This window comes from Vipera ursinii (assembly GCF_947247035.1).
Source record: "Vipera ursinii genome assembly, chromosome: 1".
Classification (NCBI taxonomy): Eukaryota; Metazoa; Chordata; class Lepidosauria; order Squamata; family Viperidae; genus Vipera; species Vipera ursinii.
The window spans coordinates 78,240,833-78,261,194 of record NC_139512.1 but is presented as its reverse complement, the minus strand read 5'-3'; the positions used below and the strand labels follow the sequence as shown (position 1 = coordinate 78,261,194).

General features: G+C 46.2%; 1 protein-coding gene across 1 annotated transcript in view; it reads right to left on the bottom strand.

The window, feature by feature from the left end:
* Positions 1-5,617, bottom strand: part of ALX4 (ALX homeobox 4) — a gene marked incomplete at its 5' end in the record, with an annotated part of 67,412 nt that extends 61,795 nt beyond the window's left edge. Inside the window, one exon of the mRNA XM_083348359.1 lies at positions 5,146-5,617. Coding sequence (XP_083204485.1) covers positions 5,146-5,617 — 472 coding nt within the window. The remainder of the gene's footprint in view (positions 1-5,145) is intronic.
* Between the last annotated feature and the right edge of the window lie 14,745 nt (positions 5,618-20,362).

Genomic DNA, 20,362 nt, shown 5'->3' with positions numbered 1-20,362 from the left:
ACACACTGTCGCCTCGCTACCTAAGTCGATCTTGCCAAGCTCGGCCGCTGGTAGAAACCCTCCGAAATGGCTCCGAGGCGCCTCAGCGGGGCTCAGCTTCGCTCTTGGCCCTCTAGGGAAAACATAGGTTTCCAGAAAGCAGGACCTGAAGCGGCGGTCTCCGAATGGCGTCGGTTACAATTCCCAGCATTCATGGCGCAGGGTGGGAATCGTTGCCCGCCCATATCTGGGGAGCGGGAAGAATCCCAGCTTCCACAACAATAGCCGGCCTTAGAAATCATGGCCAGGATGCGAGGGGTGGGTTGAGGAGGGTGTTCGAAAACGTTTTCCTTGAGGGTGCCTTTCTCGATTCCCCGTGGAGTCAAGGCACGGGCTAAGTTGGAGGAGCCAAGGCCGCGGCCTAGGCCGCGCCGCTTGACAAAAAAGGCGGGCAACGGATTCCTGGAGTCTCCAAGCGTTCTGGAAAAAGTGCCCTCGAGGCCTTTAGCTGGAACGATAAGGAGAGGTTGGCTGCTAGACCCCAGAGCAGATGAGGGTCTGCCCCGAATGCCGAACAACAAACCCCATGGAAACCAAGGGCTTTTCTTTCGCACCGAGTGCCCGCAAAGGGTGACTCCGTTCATGTCCCCGAAGTCCAATTAAAACACTCTGGGAGCGATTCTCGCTCCAACGGGAACCCCGCGTCAGAGCTAAAGAAAGTGACCGGGAAGCGTCGCTGCTTTCCTTATAAGGGCTGCGCTTCCCCGCGCCCTGAAGGGGCTCCGCGCAGGAGCCCTGGGTCCTCCGGTCCGTTCCTCTCCCAAATCTTGCTACCTTCTCCATAGACCAGGGGTCTTCAAACTTGGCCCTTTTATGACTTGTGGACTTCAACTCCCAGAATTCCTCAGCCAGCTTTGCTGGCTGAGGAATTCTGGGAGTTGAAGTCCACAAGTCATAAAAGGGCCAAGTTTGAAGACCCCTGCCATAGACGGTCGGCCTCCCGGGGAGTTCGTCCCCCCCCTTCCTCGCTTCCCGTTATAGCTTCTTGCCGTTTACGGTCCTTGCCAGGGCCTACACCTCATGAAGTGCTTCGGTGGCACGGACTTGGGCCCCGTGATGGCGGTCGCTCGGGCCGGGAAAAAAAAACGTTCGCTTTCACTAGAAAAAGCTGCTTTTGACGCCAGCGCTTCTAACGGGAGCACTGTTTTGCTTTTCAGCTGCCACTGCAGGGCTGATGAAACGGCCCGTGTGCGGGTGTATTTAGCTTTTTGAACGGGCGAGAACCGCATCCGGCTCTGTCTGGTGAAATGAACCTTTATTGTCAAAAGCCCAACTATGGGTACATTGAGATTAGCCGAGCCCTCTCTTTACTAGGATTTGAATTCAAAGTCCCATTTCCAAAGTTGGGGACTCGTCGGTGGGAAGTACGATTTATTTCGTGAGCCGGTAATTGGCAGCCCTCGCTCCCTAACCTCTCCTTCGTGCTAATCAGCCGCTATTCTTTCATCAATATTCCTTATTATTGTGATTCATTGTCCCCACAGATCCAGGTGGTTCCCATTAAGTTGCCTCGTCCCTCAAGCTACATCACACACAACACCACGGAGCGCTGCTTTGAAAATACGCCTCTGACTGGAAGGTGGTTGGCAATTCTGCTAACATTTCATCAATCGCCATCCTTACCGCTGTGGCCACCCTCATTTTAATGGGTCCCAATCACAGGGACAAGGTGATCGGGAAGTTCCTCTCACATCGAAAGGGACGACGATCGCTTATCATTTGGGCTTCTTTATTTTATAGTGAAAGGAGCACAAATAATGCCGAACGTTAACTTTAATTAATTTGGAAATTAAGTTAGCGTGATTTCCTCTAAATATGGTTAGGGACTACGCATTCCTTGATGTTAACACAATTGGGTCGAAGGAAAAAAAATCTGATTTTCAATGACCGTTCTCGTCTCCATCAAATGGTAGCAATCGCGGATCCCAAGCATCTGGTTTAAAGATTCAGACACAAGGGCTAGAATCAGCTGATTCCGCGGCGCAGAGCTATTAGAGGCATCCAACCGCGCAAATGGTTATTCAGAACAGATCCAGGCCAGGTGTCGGGAATATTTCCTTATGAGAGGCCCTTCTTCCTCCTCCCTGTTTCCCCAATTTATCATCCCGAAAGCCAAAGGGAGAAGTGGCGGGTAATAGACATCTTCCGGTACAGGTGAATGAATATTTGGCTATTACCGACGGTTGACCGAGGGCGTTCAGGGCCTCTGCCCGGCTTTGCCTAGTCTTTCTCTTAGCCTCTCACCAAATTCCCCCGCTGGAAAATTTAAGCGCACGTAAAGCTCACTAGCCTGTCTCGTAGCTCTCAACGTAAAGAGGGTCCCTTTGGGCTCATCCCGGAACGCTCCATTGTTTAAGATGACATTTTTAAAAAGGCAGATCGAGATCGGGGTCACTTATTTCTTCTCCTACTTTCCCTTGACAAAAAACGGGGGGGGGATCGTTATGTGGGTGCTGGGGCTTCCGCCTTCGAGCGGTTCTACCTCAAGAGATTTCAAGTTTAGCTCTGCTTTTCCATTTCTATCTTTCTATTTTTTATTTTAAGTATTCGCTTGGGCCAAAAGCCTACTTACCACTCATTTGTCCTTCATAAGAAAGAAGACATCCTCAGTTATTGAAACGTCATTGGAAAACGAATGGTTGAAAGCTCCAGGGCCTACATTTCCCATCTTCCTAGCTTGACTTTAATGAAGCCACAACTCCATTCCCCTAGAGACTGGCCACCTGAACTGGACTGCAAATATGTCAGTGAGCATAAACAGGCTCCGTTGCCAATGCGATTGCGTGAGCAAAGTTGCTTGGGATGGATAGAAACGCCTTCTCAAGTTCTTAGTCAAGGTGGAGATGGGCTTGTCCCCCTTTCAACACATTTCTGAAAAAGGCACCGTACAGAAAAAGGCTCCCACACACCATAGACCACCCGGTTATTTATTTATTTTTAGCTGTAAGGTTGATCGGCTTATTTGAGAACCCTTAGCGCCTAATCTACACTCGATCCCAGGCATCTAGTCGGCCGCGCAATTGAACAACCGACTTTTACAGTGTCTTCCGACGTTCCTTCTCCCACAGCGAACATGTCGGAAATTCAGTAGAATTCTGTTGGATTCTGGCACCTGGCTAGTTATCTAACAGTGAGTGAAGGCAGAAGGTAGACAGGAGGGTGTCGTTGCTCTCCTGGCGAGGGATGGCTTATTAACATAACCTCAGCCCCCAAGGTTTTTCCCTCTCTAGGTCCAAATCCAATCTTTTTGAACAGATCGAAAAGGCTGTTTGTGGAAGCAGGATAGTGAGGTAGAGAAAGACAGCAATGGTATTTCTTTTTTCCAGAAGCCACTCGCTAAGAAACGCAGCAAGGAAAGGCAATCCCGGGTGCAAAGACAAAGATGTCGAAAGGCATGGGCTTCTGCTTCCCATTGAAAGTGGACAGCTGCTAAAGTTGCGGGGTGGGGTGGGGAGTATTACAGGATAAGTACAGGATAAAAGCTCCTCAGCAGTAGCTTATAGGATGTTGAAATAAGTGCAACTCCAGCCCCTTTTAAATAACTAGGATTTTGAAAGCGATCGGCAAATTTTAAGAAGATGGTGATAAGACGGAGGAGATAGATGAGGAGGCATGAAAGCACATCTCCTGACAATCCAAAGATCATCCCAAATTCTAAATAATTTCCTTGAAAAATAGGACGTGGCTTCGAAATGTATATTTAGGACTACTTTTATACATAACTTTATATTTTAAGGTCGCTAATCACAAACCTTAAAAAGCTGGTTGGTTTCTCCCGTCTCCAAGCAGAGACCTTTTTCGGGACTGAAAAGAAAAGACAGTTGGGGTGACATTAAAGGATGTTTTTATAAGGGGGGGGGAGGGAGCTGGCGGAGGAAAGATCGATAATTCTATTTTCACTTTCCTTTATCGCCAATGTATTCTCCCCAAAGAACCGCCTAAGTAAACACTTGCTTTCCATTTTAACCACTTCTGTAACGTATAATGAGAACGAATCCGGGTAAGTTATTCCTGGATTCCATGAACCTAATTAAATGCCACTAACAAAAAGCTAGCTCAGAAGTTCAAGGCCGAAGACTTGAGCTCTCTATCTGGAAAGGTGGAAGGGGGGAGCTTTGTTTGGGGATGCTAAATGTGATTACTGTGCTCTTCTGAGGCACTTGGGCAGAACAGGAGAAACGGAGCAAAACAGAATTAGGAGTCAACTTTTGCCAGGAGATTAGAAACCAACCACGTAAACAAACGGTCTGTTCTGTCTTCAATATCCCTCCAGATTTTCACAGCTTTTTCTTTCTGAAAGAGAACGCGTGATTTTTGAAACAAATTCCTCCCCAATTCCAGGAAATGACTTCCAGGCCACGCTTCTTCAGTAACAAAAATAAGAAACGGCTAAGTTATAAAAGTAATACGTTAATCATAGTTTTAGTTCGTTTTAAATCACGGGAAAAGCTATCAAGGTTTATAGCAGCGAACTGTTAATCCCAGAAAGGGATGCTCAGCTCATCAGCGTGTGAATCCGTTAGATTAGGCCGTTTGCAAAGTCTCCTTCTCCCCGTGAAAATCAGACAGTGAGCGGCACGTCTCCTTTCGGAGGCTTCCTCCGGGAGATTTGGCGATGCCCTTTCCTTCCTAAGCGGCCGTTTTGCCTCCGTTGCTTCCTTCTCCTCCGTGGACTTCCCCTTCAGCCGTACGAACCCAGAAGGAAGCCCTGAATCGCCACCGCTCTGCTTTGCGAAGAAGGAAGGAGTGGAGGGAGAGGTAGACCCGCGCCCAATTTTAAGAACCCCCCGAGAACTGGAGGGATACAGCGAAGGGAGGCGCACCGGGATTCCCAGCCCAGAGGGGGCCATGCCCAAAGCGGTCCATGTCCAGCGTTTCCCAACCTTAGGAACTTGAAGATGCGTGGACTTCAACTCCCAGAATTCCCCAGCCAGCATAGCTGGCTGGGGAATTCTGGGAGTTGAAGTCCACGCATCTTCAAGTTCCTAAGGTTGGGAAACACTTGCCTTACGTAAGCAACCCGCCAGGGCTGCTTTCCGCAAGGAGGAGCGGCTAGCTAGACCTCTTGCCCCATCAGCCCCGGCCCCGACCGATCGGGTGACTCACCGAAGCAAGAAAGCGGCAGGGCTCCGTTGTGGACGCTGGTGTCCTGCAGCTTGAGGTTGCTGCTCGGAGGGCTTTTGCAAGAGCCGCGCTGCCCGTAGAGCGGCGGCGGTTGCTGCAAGTGATACTTGTTAAAGGCGGCGGCGGTGGTGGCGGAGGCGGCGGAGGAGGCGGCGGTCGGGAGAGGCTGTGGCTGCTGCGCGCCGCTGCCGTCCAGAGCCGGACATTCCGGCTGGTTGTAGCGGCTCCGGCGCTTGGGGCTGTTGTTGCTGTTGCCGCTGCTGCCTCCCCCGCCGCTGTCTCCAAAACTTTGTCCTTTGCTGGCCAGGAAAGCGGAACTGAATTTGTCGCTGCTGCCGGGAAATGCCCTAAAAGGCGAGGAGCCGTCGACGCTGCCTTGCGAGGCGGCGTTGTAGAAGGAATCCATGCTAGCAGCCGACGGGTCGCAGAACGACACGCAACTCTCAGCGTTCATGCCTAAAATTAAAAGGCCCCGGCAGGCAGTGTCCTCGTGCAACGCCAGCGAGCCTTTCTCTGGCTTTCCCCCCCACCCTTCCTTCCAGCTCTCCCCCCCCCACTCGCACGCTCATGCACACACACACACACACTCACCGTCACACGCAGCCACACACCCGCACACAGACGGCTGGGCTAGCCAGCACTAAGCAGAGTCAGATGTTCTCCGGAGCTGAGCAGATCCGTCCCACCTCCCCAACCCCCGGTAAAAGGGGAAAGGGGCTCACCAAGAGGGGAGGGAGGAGAGAGCCAGCAGGAGGCATTCCTCCGAAGGAGCTCTTCCTTCAGCCCCTCTTTTCTCCTCCCCCCCCCGGTTCTCCTCCTCCTCCTCCTCCTCCTCCTCCTCCTCCTCCTCCTCCTCCTCCTCCTCCTCCTCCTCCTCCTCCTCCTCCTCCTCCTCCTCCTCCTGGGCCCCCGAGCCAAGACGTCGACTCTCTCGTCCGGCGCTGCCCAATCCATCCGTACAAAGAACGGCAGGCGGGAAGGGGAAGCCGGGGAGAAAAAAGGGCAGGTTTTTTTTGTTTGTTTGTTGCTTTTGCATTATTTGTTGGTTTTTAAATAACCATTAGAAAGCAATACAATATAGAAGCCAGGAAGCCACATGGCGATGATGCAATTGGGGCTGCCGGCTCAGTTCTGCGCAGGGCGGAAGAGCCGGCCGATTCCAAGGCGTCCCTCCGGGCATTCCTGGGCTGATTCCTCCGGCCTTCGTTCCCCGCTTCTGCTGAGCTGTATATCCCGGGGGCTCTTCTCTTGCCCCAGTTGCACTTTCCCTTGGGGAGTCTCTCTCTCTCTCTGTGTGTGTGTGTGTGTCTAACTCCAGCTCCTTGCTTCCCAATGACCGTCGACGTCGGGGGTCATTTGGCCAGTTTTGTTAAGGCAGCCTTACAGCCTTGCTGGCTTTGATTGTTCTCTTTCCCAATTCTTGTGTGGAAAACAGCCGGGGAACAGGTACACGCATTCAACCGGAGGAGCTTTCAAGGGAAAGAAGAAAGCTTCATCGGTTGGTTGCCGGCCTCGATCGAATTTTAGTTAATCGAGGGACGCAATTTCCTAGAATTTAAAGGAACGAGGATGGTGGTGGTCTTCTCTGCTACCCTCCCCCACCAATCTAAATAAGCAAATCCCGATAGTGGTTCTCTTTTAGCAAATGTTTGTCCAGCGACTTGGATGCCGGAAAGAGATTCTCTCCTTCGCTTCCCAAGGTGGGGAACCCACTTCTCCAGGCCTCCCAAATGGATCCAGGAATACCGCGACTCCTCCTTTCCTACTTTAACTCCTGCTGCCCCTTTACGCTCCATTTTCTCCATCTGTAATCTCTCTTTTTCCATTCCGACATCTGGTTTCCATTGCGTCTCTCTCTCTCTCTCTACCTTGAAGTTTTCAGTAATAAAGATATTACGCAAACGGGATCCGCGGCTTCTCGGTCAAAAGCACCCTTAACCCTTTCTTCGCGCGGCCTTTGCTACACTTATTTCACCTCACCAGGGAGGGATAATGATCAGCACCATCTATTCCGAGGTCGTTTTAAAAAAAAGAAGAAAAAAAAAAGAAGCCCGGTTATTTAAAAAAGAGGACGGGGATGGAGAGGTCGAGACGATTCCCACCCCGGGAAAGAGATGAGGTAGAAAAACAAAATTATTACCTAGAGGGCAAAAAGTGTGGGAAGCCCTGCTCGGGCAGAGAAGCGGGAATCAGATAGTTGCTTCAAATCCATCTCTCGAGGCTGACCGAAGGGAAGCAATATTTCGGAAGCTTTGGGAATTTAACCCGATTTGGGATCTTAACAGAGCCGGAAAGTAGCGCCTAGGCTCGAAATGGAACCGTACCAATGGCGGAACGGGTCGCCAGGCCCCTGAACCGACGGAGATCCTGGTGCATCTCAGTCGAGAGATCTTAGTACGCTCTCACTGACTTGTTTCGCCTTCGAGCTAGGCACCTGTTTGAACATCTGGGTCTGACTGGGAAACCACACGTTCGCTTTATCCACTTGACTGGGTTGTATGTGTCTCACGGGGAGGGGGTCGCCAAGTCCGGGGCCTGGGCACTTTGATGATTCGGATTGGGGCACGGGGGGGGGGGGAAAGGTCTCTTACAATCGGCCTTAGGAAACAGGAACGGCTGGAGAAGGATCGGGATGCACCTGTAGTCCAATTTATTATCCCTCCCTTCTCCTCTCAGGGACCCGTTTTCTTTCTGAGAACTCAGCAAGTGGAGTCGCTGTTTCTTGGTTCAAGACCCCGTCGGATGGTCTTGTTAGGAAGCAGCCCCAAATTTTAAGGGAAGAGGTTTTCAAACAGCCCCAAAGTCCTTCTTGGGCAGAGTTTTGGCCCGCTTTCTGATCCAAGAAAGCTTCCAGCGGCTTTTCTTGCTTTCGTCTCTTTATTACCTGCTTAATTCTTTCCTCGTTTTTGGGGCCTCCCCCTCTCCCCCCCTCTCGCTCACCCTCTCTCGTATGACTTAATAAAAACCAAATCAGCTCCATGGTGCATTCGAGCCTCTCTAAAACTACTTCTGGACAGGCCAGGGGAAATCCTCAGAGAAAAGGCAAGTTGGGCGATCATGAGTTGGGGAGGGGGGGTCGGTCTGGGGAGGGGGGTTATGGGAATCGCTCTGTTTTTCGTACAGCGGGACTTCCGCAGCTGCGGCAGACTTAGAAGAGGGCAGAAGACTCGGGCGGGCTAGCTTTTTCAATGGATTTCATCATCACTTGGCTTCTGATGCACTTTTTTTAGGCGGGAGTTTAAGCGCTCTTAACTAAAGCCCAACGCTAAAACGAGGACCTTGTGAGCTCCGCTGAATACTGCGAAGCTTTTGATTGACCGGACAATTGGTTTTCTTTTGTTTAAAGAGGACGTTGATTTCCATTATTTTCTCTTTTTTTTCTGGAGCGGAAGGGGAAAAAAAATCAAAGAAAGAACAGTAAGAAAGAGAGAGCCTTCTTAAACAATACCAAACTTTTCCTTATCTCAAATACCAAAGTCAGACTTGAGCTTATTTAAGCGGGAGAAGCATCCTTGGGTGGCCGAAGTTTGTAAACGGGAGAAATCGAGTTCTTAAAAGGGCTTTGATAAATACATTTAAGATTTAGGGACAGTATTTTGAGTCGATAAACATTATATTCAGGATCTGGAGAAGGGGAGGGGAGGGGGAATCGGAGCCCTTGAATAGTGCAAGCAAATTAAGTGGCACAGCACTCCTCACTATGGGTTCAGTGGTCCGGGGGAGGTCCTGTTCCCCTGCTATGGCTTTTTGCCAGAGCGACGGGACTTGCCTAAGAAATCCAGCGGAGCTAGGAATCCCTGGCAAACGAACATCTTTTTTTTTTGGGAAAGATGACATTCTAGTGAATGTGGCGGCTGTTACACTCGAAGTTATTGGTTTCGGTCTGTGAAAGGTCTTCATTAGCCTTCTCCTAAATGGGTTTACCTGATTGGGATTAAAGAGAATGAAAGAAAAGGAGAGATAAGATTGGCACTGGAGGATAAAGGTTCAGGCTCTTGCGATGAGACCAAAATGAGCTAACGTCCTTGGCAGGATATTGATTGTAAGAATGATCCATCTTCATTTTCCTGACTTTCCCAGAACATACAAGCAGTCATTTTACTTCTTGGAAATAATAGCAAGTCAAGCTGCTTCCTCCCCCATTTGTCATGCCCTTTCTTTTCTTCCTTCCTTTCTTTTTTTTAAAGTTGGCTGTCCACCCAATGCTTCTTTATGGCTCCTTTAACTCTAATGGTCGGGTTTTTTTTTTACGGTGGCACACTAAGATTTCAGGAAATGACGGTGGAATAAAGTTTCTTTTATAACTAAATTGGAAGTACAGGCGTCTCTTTCTATTATTTTTTTTAAATCATTGCATCTTCAGGTTACTCTTTAAAAATTAAACTTTGAAAAACAATTTCAAAAGATCTGCTATTGTCGAAATACCCCAGCAAGAAGAGCTGTCTGTCAGGCAGCCTGGAAGAGCGGGGCCTGAGCTTATGGCGAGCAGCTGTGTCGGATTCGTGCATTTTAACTGGGAACTCGCCAGTCTGCTAGGCTCATCTTAGCAAGCCAAGGATAGAACATCTATGCAATTGATCTTCGGGATGCATGGCTGGCTCGGGAAATAAAACATCCCGATTTCTTTAAAAAAACGAAACAAAACAACAACCGCGACAACAACACAGCCCTCCCCCCCCAGTGATTAGCGCACCCAGGTTCTTAATCAAATTCGGGATACTTCGGTCCTCTGCGCGAAAAAAACATCCAGAGCTTCAAAGAAGCTGGAGAGGAGAAAACCCTATCCCCACCTGACCGACACAATTCTCACCTCTGCGATCATTACCCCAAAAAATAAAAAATAAAATAAAAAATAAAATGGAGGGATATTTGTGTGAGGTGGTGAGATCCTTAGTGCGCTTGTTAAGTCTCCTTAAGCCGAAGTGACAGTGCAGGAATTAGGGCGCAATTCCTACGCAATCCGCCATTTCTTTCAGATGGGACTTGCTCTCCGCTGTTGAATGAGTTTACGTTTTAGGCATTGCTATATCTATTTATTCAGAATTAAACCCTCCCGATTTTACCGGACGTGCACTTCCTTTAAGTCTCCCTTTCTCTCTCATTCTCTCTCTCTCATTCTCTCTCTCTCTCTCTTTTCATCGAGGATATTGTGGAAAGCGATCGAAGAATTCAGCAAGCAAATGGTCCCAAACCCGTACAATTCCTAAAATACAGCATCAGTAACCCAATGGCCAATAGGACTAACAGAGTATTGGCAAACCAGTGCTCCTCTGGCGAATAAATCTTAAAGTAGCAGTAAGAATTGTAAACGTTATAAATTGGAAACGACCATCTCGGTTCAAACCACTCGTCTTGTTTTATATTGGGTTGGGATTCTTAAATCTGCCCCTTGGTCCTGCTGTGGGAATGTCACTATTTTAAGCGCGCATCCGCTTACTTGTAGTTTATTCGGGTAAAAAAAAAATCTCAGCTTTAAGGCTCAAACTAAGTGTGGTTGTCGCTGGCCCATCCTGTACAGTCCGGACCCCACCGCTCCGAACACAATCGATCGACCAAATCCGGAATATAAATTCCACAGAGGCAGAACAGAGTCCGTTCCGTTTCCTAAATTCTTACTGCTTTTTCCCTAAATTCTTACTGCTACTTTAAGATACATTCGCCAGAGGTGCGCTGGTTTCCCCAATACTCTGTTAGTCCTATTGGCCACTGGGCTACCGATGCTGGATTTTAAAAAGAATTTCCTAAACTCCGGCTTCGTGGCACCCGGACGCTCCTTCCCGCAGCGCCTCTGGGTGGTGAAACGTTTGCTGCCCGCGTTAAGGCTGCGTGGGATTCAAAGCGCCTTAGCTTGAGTCTCACTGAAACTTCATTTTTGGCGGAAACGCAGGCGCTTGAAACCGAATGGATTCGTTCTGAATCAGACCCTCTTTTCCCTGGACAAACAAAGAGGGACCAAAAGAGATACGTGCCATCCCAGGGTTTCCTCTTTCTGAACAAAACGATGGATTTCGTTTCCTCGGGGTTAAAATAAACGGAAGAGCTCTCTGGTCAAAGAACGCCCTTTGGGTTTTGGAAGTCCATTCTTCAGCCCCAGAGATTCTGTCTGAGATGTTATTAGAAAACGGCTAGAAAACCTCGTTTCGCCCTTCCTTCCAAGCCTCGTTTACCAAATCGCACTAGAGGTAAAGTCAATGTAATGGTTGTGTGTTTGAGGGAATCCTCAGCCTTATATGGCTCACTATCTGTCTACTCAGATAGTAGACTCCTTCTGGTTTCCATTGAACTTCTTCCAGGATATTCCAACCAAGACCTCCATCCTTAATTTGGGCAGGTAATGAGAAGCATTTCGGGCACAGGGAGAACTGTGCTGAAAGAGACCTGAAACCATCCCCAATGTGAGCTCCAGAGCCGACGGAGGTAAAGTCGCTACGGGCGCCCGCTGTTACGGAACCCCTGGCCCTTCCTCGCCTACACGGGACTGAATTTCTTACACACATACTTGGAGTCAGTGGTCTCACCTTCTACTTTCCTTCCTCGCGCTTTATTCCATGAAAGTGGATGAGGTCGGAACTTTTAGACCGTCCACTTAAATTCCTAAACTACACGCCTTCATTCCTTTATTACCAAGTAACCGCACCAGACTAGAGCGGGAATTGTGGATCCTGCTCCGTAGGGACCTCATATTGCAAAAACTGCCAGGGAAAGGCCATGCTGCGCGTTCCAAGAATGAAGGAATAGGGATCGCGCGCATTGCAGGGTGCCAGTTGCACCTGAGTGGATGTGTCGGATGTTCATGGCTTTCTGTTGAAGTAATCCAGGTTAAATGGTCCTCGCTTCAGTTGTAGGCAAGTGTCTGAATAGGAGAGAGAGAGAGAGAGAGAGAGAGAGAGAGAGAGAGGGAGGGAGGGAGGGAGGGAGGGAGGGAGGGAGAGAGAGAGAGAGAGAGAGAGAGAGAGGGAGGGAGGGAGGGAGGGAGGGAGGGAGGGAGGGAGGGAGGGAGGGAGAGAGAGAGAGAGAGAGAGAGAGAGAGAGAGAGAGAGAGAGAGAGAGAGAGAGAGAGAGAGAGTCCTGTGCATTAAAAGGGGAGGGGATCAGAAAAAGTCGGAGAACTCACTGTATGCATATAAATAAGATCATTTTGGAAGGTTACTACAACCACGTGCAAATTATATCGAAGGAAAAAAAATATATATTGCCCGGCTACTTCTAGTCTCAGGACATTTATTTCTAAATTAACCCTGACAAAAGCCTTTCAAGATACAACCCGGAGGAACCGAGTAGTAAGTCTGGCCATGAAATGACATATAAGCGAATATGCGAATGACTGTACTTGGAGGTAAACATAAAGTCCGGATGTGATTTTGCTTCGAAGGAAAGATTAGAAATGGCCGGTAAATTTACTTGATAAAGTTTAGCCCTGCAACGGAAAGCACCACAAAGCGTTTCGGAACATTCTGTACGAAAAGTCAAAACTACTAGTCCTTTGAAGCTCATGTCGCCACCCCCCGACACCCCCCCCCCCGCTCCCCGGGAAGCTCTTGGTCATTTTTCCAGCCTGCTGACCAGATTGCCTTGGCTTCAATCCCAGCCACTCCTCTCGAGAGCAGTTAACTGGAGTGCCTTGTACCCCTTCTTTCAGCTTTTTTAAAAATGGGGGCTGGAGGTGACCAAAGAGTTGTCTCGGGTTGAGGTTGGGTGGGTGGATGAAGACCTTCTTGGGAAGAAGGGTTCCTTGTCTTCTCCTGAAGGAAATTTCACTCCTCCTGGCTGAAGCGCTTCTCTAAAAGGTCACCGCCATCTTTCTTTCCTTCCCTCCCTCCCAAATACCGCTGCGTTTCCTATGTTGGGTGCGGGACAAGGAACGGAACAGCCTAGGAGCAAAATTACAAACAGCACGGGCTTCATTTAGCGACCCTGCTCCTTCCACGATGGGCAGAAATGTTTTTGCTCTCAACTGGAACACAAATACGGGGCAGTGGAGAGAGAACTTTCGTTATGATAGTGGCTTTAATCTCTTAGTTTTCAATGAGACTAAGACAATTTAGGTGGCATCAAATCACCACCATACTGATATATCAGTAATGAAGACAAGCTTTATATACCAGCATAATGAGTTAATGGCAATCTCCAACTCAAAAAGTTATATTTCCAAATTTCAAACCACAAAGAGACAAATTTTGCACTCTTTACCTATCTCAAATCAATTAAACCTTTATTACAGTCAAAAGCCAGTATTAGGAGGGCGGGTACAAGGAATTCTGAAGCACAACAAATGCAACAAAATAAAATGATACCTAAGAATCTAAGAAATATAAAAACAAAACCAAACAACAACAACAAAACTTTAACACGTTTAAAAGGAGAAGTAGGAGCAGGAGATGGGCATTGGGGAACATGACAAACTAAATCTATCATAATACTAACCACCTTACAAGGATGAACCAGGTGTTCATTAAAATAGGTTTGTGGCAGAGGTCATCTTCAGATGGATTGTAAGTGCTGCTGAACATTACCTGGTAACATTTTTTTTAAAAAAGCAGGGCTGATATCTGAGAGCAGCAGGGAGATGCTGAATTGTCCTGTGCACCCTGCCTATTTATGCAATAATGGTGAGATGAGGTTATTACGAATGTTTCTCTAGAATAGGCACTAGAGAAGTACATGTTCTGTTGTTTCTATGTCTGGTGTCATAGGAATGTTGTCTCTCTGGATAGGGAATCTCAATTTATTGGCCTTCGTTTATTGATCTTCTTTTACTGTAGAGTGTGATATGGTGCCAGAGTAAAGGCCATCCAGTAGTTAGATACTTCAAGATTAGTTAAATATGCCATAGGGCAGGGTTCTTCGAACATGGCGTGCCTGGCTGAGGAAGTGAAGTCCACAAGTCATAAAAGGGCCAAGTTTGAAGACTCTTGCCATAGGGGATCATCTGTCTCAGCTTTCTTCCACTATCAGCTATCCTGGGTTAGAGCTCCCATTTTCACTTATTAACCCACCCAGTAATGGGGGACCTATGGATTAAAATCCAACCCTTTTGAAAGGCACCAAAGGAAACTGATACACAGAATCAATGGTTGGAAACCAAGAACCTTGGTGGAGCATTGGGCTAATGCCTCCTTAAGTAACACCAGCTGCCTGCCATTAGTGCAGGTTCACATCCCACCAGGCTCAAGGTTGACTCAGCCTTCCATCCTTCTGAGGTAGGTAAAATGAGGACCCAGATTGGGGGGGGGGGGCGAAAGCCCTAATAATAAGCAGGCATATACATAGAATGAAGGCTACTGCTAAGCTTGTAAGCCGCCCTGAGTCTTCGGAGAAGGGCGGGATATAAATGGATTTTTTAAAAAAACTGATCAAAAAGAGAAGCAACCTGGAATTAAGGAGAAGCTTCCTGACAGTGAGGACAAATAATGAGTGGAATAGCTTATCCCCAGAAATCGTGGGCACTCCATCTGTGGAGATTTTTAAAAAGAGGTTAGACAGTCACTTGTCTGAGATTGGTATAGGTTCTCCGACTTGAGCAGGGCACTGGACTAGAAGGCCTCCAAGGTCCCTTTCAGCTCTTTTCTATTCTATCAACCTGTCTATGCTTCCCAGCCAAGTGCCTTGAAAGCCTGCCTTCTGAAGCCTCAATCTAAATGGGGGTGGGTGGGTTCAGAGAGGAAGTTCTCCTTGACTCATGAAGAGAGAAGTTCCACTGGTGTAGCTACTCAGCCTTAGATACTCAGCCATGAGGTAAAGTGGAGGAGGACCAGTATAGTGTCTCGTGCTAATTGTTCTGCCTTCCCTAATCCTGGGAGGTCTCCAGAATATTTGAATTAGCTGGGAGAAAAACTCCAGTGTGGCTTTTGGCTGGCTGGTGATAATGGGACTTGGAAGAGACACAGATCTGGAAGGCTGGCAAATCGGATAGGCCTTTTTTGGCCTTTTAAAAATTATCTCTCTCCTATTCTCAAAGCCAATCCAATTATGTGGTTATGGTGGATTCTCTTCTGTGATGCCAAGTTTTTGGAGACCTTCCTTTTAATCCAATTCTAACCTTAGCTCCAGAGTTAGGTGGGCAGTCATCCCTCATGCCTAAGTCCTATATCAGGCATGTCAAACTCGCGACATCACGTGACGTCGCGCGACGTATCGGAACTTTTTCCCAGTGCCGAAAATGGGATGGGTGCGGTTTCTCCGTGACGCTCCGGCCTGCGGGCTGGCAGTTTGACACCCCTGTCCTATATAATTTCTTTGCAAATGCTCTTGGTGGCTTCACACAGCATCTATGGATGGATGGCCATTGATTTATGTACATTCTGGCTATGGAGATAAAGGCAGAAGATATTTTAAAAATTGTTTTGTGTTTGAGAAGGCAGGAGGAAGGCTGGTGCAGAAGAACCTTCTCTGTCCTGGGCTTTTCAAGTAATGTAAAGTGCTACCTTTTGCTTTCCCCTCTGGACAAAGCTGCCCATCGCCTTTTACCAAACTGATCTTCAGGACGTTGATGGCTGTTTCTTTGCTGTAAATGACAGTATTGGGTAGTTAAGAACCTGGAACAATTTTATGATTCTCTTAATCCCAATATGTCCCACCTGGTGTAAAAAAAATACTAGCATAACTCAAACCTATAATTCTGTACACATTTCAATGCAGTCTCCATTCCTAGTACTTCATTCCTAGTACTGCTATAAATGGCTTCTTGGAAGTGGCTTGCCATTCTTTTCTTCCAGAATATCTATCATTCTATCATCTGTCTGTCTGTCTGTCTGTCTGTCTGTCTGTCTGTCTGTCTAGCTATCTAACTTGTAGGCTGCCTATCTCATGGAAGTGACTCTGGTATATATTTTTCAACCTCTCCATATTTGGCCTATAACCTGAGTTTCTCAGTGGCTGATTTCCAAATAACTCTCCATAGGAGATATTTCTCGATGGTGTAATTGTTTACACATGTACAGAGAATTAACATTGCTATGGAAGCTTGTATAGGATCAGAATCTTAGTTTTCAAAGAAATGTGGGCTATGCTTTACCACAGTGTGTGTGTATCACAGTCTGTGTATACGCATATACATAAACACATATATATCACTAAAGGGATCCCAGTAAAGACTAAAGTGGTCCCAGTGGTAGTCAGAACACTCAGGGCTGTGGCTCATAAACTGGGAGAGTGGTTCCAACAGATCCCAAGAACAACACCAGAGCTCTAAGTACAGAGCTAGGAACAGCTAAGATATATTGCACACAGAACCCTCAACTTCCCAGGCCTCTGGCAGAGGACCTGAAGCTGAGGAAAATACATATTGCCCATAGGGTTAAAGAATTAGGCTAGCTAATTTGTAGCTAGCTAATTTGTGGCTCAGAGCAATATGCCAACACAGCCCTGAAATTCATTTTTTCATTGCAGCACTCTCAGAACAGGTCTGATGTCAATGCTGCAAACATTGACATGTTTTTGCACTGACAATATAAGAGGCAGCCTTTTGCTTTAACTGTTTGGCTTTGAATCACTAAAGCATGGGAGGAATTCAACCTGGATGTTTTGAGAAGATAAGGGATAGCGCGCTTCAGAAGGGAAGTGAAACTTTGTGTGTTAAACTAATTGGTGAATGTAATTCATGACATGTAATTAAGGGAGGAAATTCTGTATGATATGATGTGTCAAGGGGAGGAGAATTCAGATTCTGGCAACCATCCATGAGTGCCGATGCTTCATTCTCATTATTATAGACTTTTTTAGAATAAACAATCATGCAATGTTCTTTGATCTGTGTCATTAGTTGGAACCATGACATCTAGTTTGATAAAACGGTAATGAAGTCAGGTTTTATATCCTCACAATATCTCTACCCACAAGGAGCAGGTGAAGAGGAACACAGCCTTTTTCTTGCCCGTCCAATATTCAGTAAACAAAAAAAATAGAAGACTCACATTGTTCAGCTTTGTGCATAAATGCATTATATAGTCAAGGATCACAAACCTCTCAGTCAGTGTTATCAGAATCTCTTTTTTCAAAATGACTATGTGGAAATCAAAAGTTTGTGATACAGAGAGAAGATATCAATGATACAGCGATGCGTTGTCCTGAATCTTCTTGCTATTCAAGGCTGGTCCGGCCTGAATCTTCTTGCTATTCAAGGCTGGTCCGGTTTTCCAGTTTATACCCTATGGCTCTGCCTCATATTAAAAAAGAAAAAGTGCCTCTTTTCCCCAGAAGGGAAAGCAAGCAATAAGTCTGTTTAAATACAGGTATAATGAGATTAGGCCAGTGTCATGTGATCAAGAAGGAACATGGGGCCATCCAAGGGTTCTGCTGATGTAAACAACAAGCAAGGAAAGGATCATATTTCAGTGCTTTGTGAAGCAGCTATGTAGAAATTTGTTCAGTTGAAAAATAAAGGGCTGTTTTTATCCCCTCCAAAATTAACAGTCATATAATTCTTCTTAAAGGTCATGTTTACATTATATAATGTAACTCTTCTTAAAAATCATGATTACATTCTGTAATATAATTCTTCTTAAAGATGATTATGTGTATTTTTGTCGTCCCTTTTCAGGCATGTCAAACAGCCGGCCTGCGGGCCGGATGCGTCACTCCAAAACTGCGTCTACCCCATTGCTGGCAATGGGGAAAAAGTCACGATTCATTGTGCGATGTCACGTGACATCGCGAGTTTGACATGTCTGCTTTATATCTTCTCAGATAATACACTCATGTTATTCATATGATTCTGTCAAGTAGTTCGGCTGTCATGAAGAATAACTTTAACAATATCACATCCGTATTCCAGTTCATCTTTTCATACAATTTTCCAGATCTCAGCTCAGGTTTCTTATAGCAGCTGAACTTTTATTTCTTAGGACAGTGTGTCCCCCTCCACCTACACCCCCCCAAAGGTTGGGGATCTCTGCACTACTACACATTGCAGCAATTGTTGCCTTAGAGAAGGAAATCAACATTTCTTATTGACCCTGAGAGGGAGGACTGGTTTGGTTCCAGAAGTCTGAACTGGGCAGGACAGAATGAATCAGAGCTTTTAAAATCTACATCTACAATCCACCTCACTGCCTCTGATCAGAATCTAAACTCAGTCCAGAGCCTGGAGGATCATTAAAGCTGATTAAGGGTAGACTGTTCATTGACTGGCTAAGGAGACAAGGCAGGGAGAGAGTAGAAAGTCCATTCTGTGGGTGGCCAAAATAAGATCTTCTTGAAGTTTGCTGCCAGTTCCCAAACTCTTCAGCAGACTCCATTTGTGATATCTGCTCCCAACTGAAGGCATGTACCAGCTCTAGGAATGTCTCCTTTGACCTCTGCAAAAAACCCAGTGCAAAAGAGGCATGGGAAGGCTGCTTAGCCTTGGAGGAGAGGAGGGAAACTCTATTGATGATATCTGGGCATACCAGTTATTGGCCAGTGGAGAATCAAAGATGAGAGAAAAGAAAATTAGCAAAGAGTTCTTTTCTTCTCTGATCCTGCCGAATAATTATTCTTGATTTGTTTTCTTCATATGGTAGAAATGTAATCTTATGACTGCAAGCCTGGCCAGTGGGCATGTTGCCTTGAGTATTTTGTCTAGTTGTAATAAGCAGGGCATACCTCCATGCAAATGTCATAGTGAGGCAGCACTTATTTTTGTACTGACCTTGTCAGAACAGTTGAGCACTGATGTGATTTAGTGATAAAGGCATTTTATTGGGGAGTAAGCCCTGTTCGGCTCATTATTATTAAATTTATTTGCTGCCCATCTTGTGGTTCAAGGTGACTGAGCAGCCAAATCATTATGGGGAAATACAATTGATTGGGGTTTGTGTTGGTAAATTGTATAAATGTTAAATATAATCATAATAGATGCTGATTTCGCAGTACAGCACTGTGCGGATGAGCCACCACGAATTGAACTCAGCACAGATGAGATGATGTGTGTATGTGTGTGTGTTTTGGTATTTGTTTATATATTTGAGACAGAACAGTTTGGTCCTATAGGAATTGAAGGCAAACCTTAGGACACTTCTCAGTATATGTCTACCTGATCTATTCTGCTTGCTGGGAGGTGGGGAATAGTTGCCTTCAGTCCTTGAGCAACAATCAAAGATGCTCAGAAAAGCAATATTTACTCCTTGCTTGCAATAGAACAAAAGTAAATACAAAAAATGGGGAACTCCCACAGAGAGCAGTACTTTTTGGATTATCCCAGCATCTGAAAAGGATAAATAATTTGTTTATGATCCAACTAGATACGTAAAAGAGCTTCGGTGGCACAGTGGTTAGAATGTAGTACTGCAGGCTAATTCTGCTGACTGCTGACTGCCAGCAGTTGGGCAGTTCGAGTCTCACCAGCTCAAGGTTGACTCAGCCTTCCATCCTTCCGAGGTTGGTAAAATGAGGACCAGGTTGATGGAGACAGTATGCTGACTCTGCAAGCCACCTTGAGAGGGCTGTAAAGCACTGTGCAGCGGTACATAAATGTTAAGTGCTATTGCTATTTCCTTGCTATTCTTGGTGTATTTTTTAAAAATAAATTTTATAGTGAAATAAAAAAGAAACAATGGAGCAGGCAATTAAGAAAGCAAGTAAAAAGCAGATTATTTTAGGAGCAAACATCACAGCTGAATGTTGACAAGATTTCAAGTATCGTTGTTAGCATTTTAACAATACAGATTCTAATTGTATGAATTGTATTTTGAGGCATAAAAATTCTCCTTAATAGAATAGCCTGTCTCTCTCTCCCTCCTCCCTCCCTCCCTTTCTGCCAGGAAAGTAATCTAGTTTTTTATTCTGCACATGATTTGCTTGATTTAGTCCATTAGCTACAGCAGGATTTAAGCAAATTAACTGTATGTCAGATTGCAGTCCTACACAATATTCTACACAGCAGTATTATGGTAACAAAGAATCATGCTAAACTACTCTATGGCTTCATCACAAAGATTATGCTTGCTGCAAGATAATCTTACTGTTACTGTGCGCACACACACACACATTTTTCTATACTATACTATTACTTTTCTATATTTACTGGCGTCTGCCTTAGTTGTACCATTTATACTATTCTTACTGTTTATTTTACCATTATAATATTTCATCATTGACTAAGTTAGTTAATTAGCCTTCTCTGAAGAGTAAATCCAGAAATAGAGAAGCAGAATCCTTCCCTGGGAATATGAAGTTGTTTCACCTAGTAAGCAAGATAAAGTTTGCTTCCCATGTGTCAGGA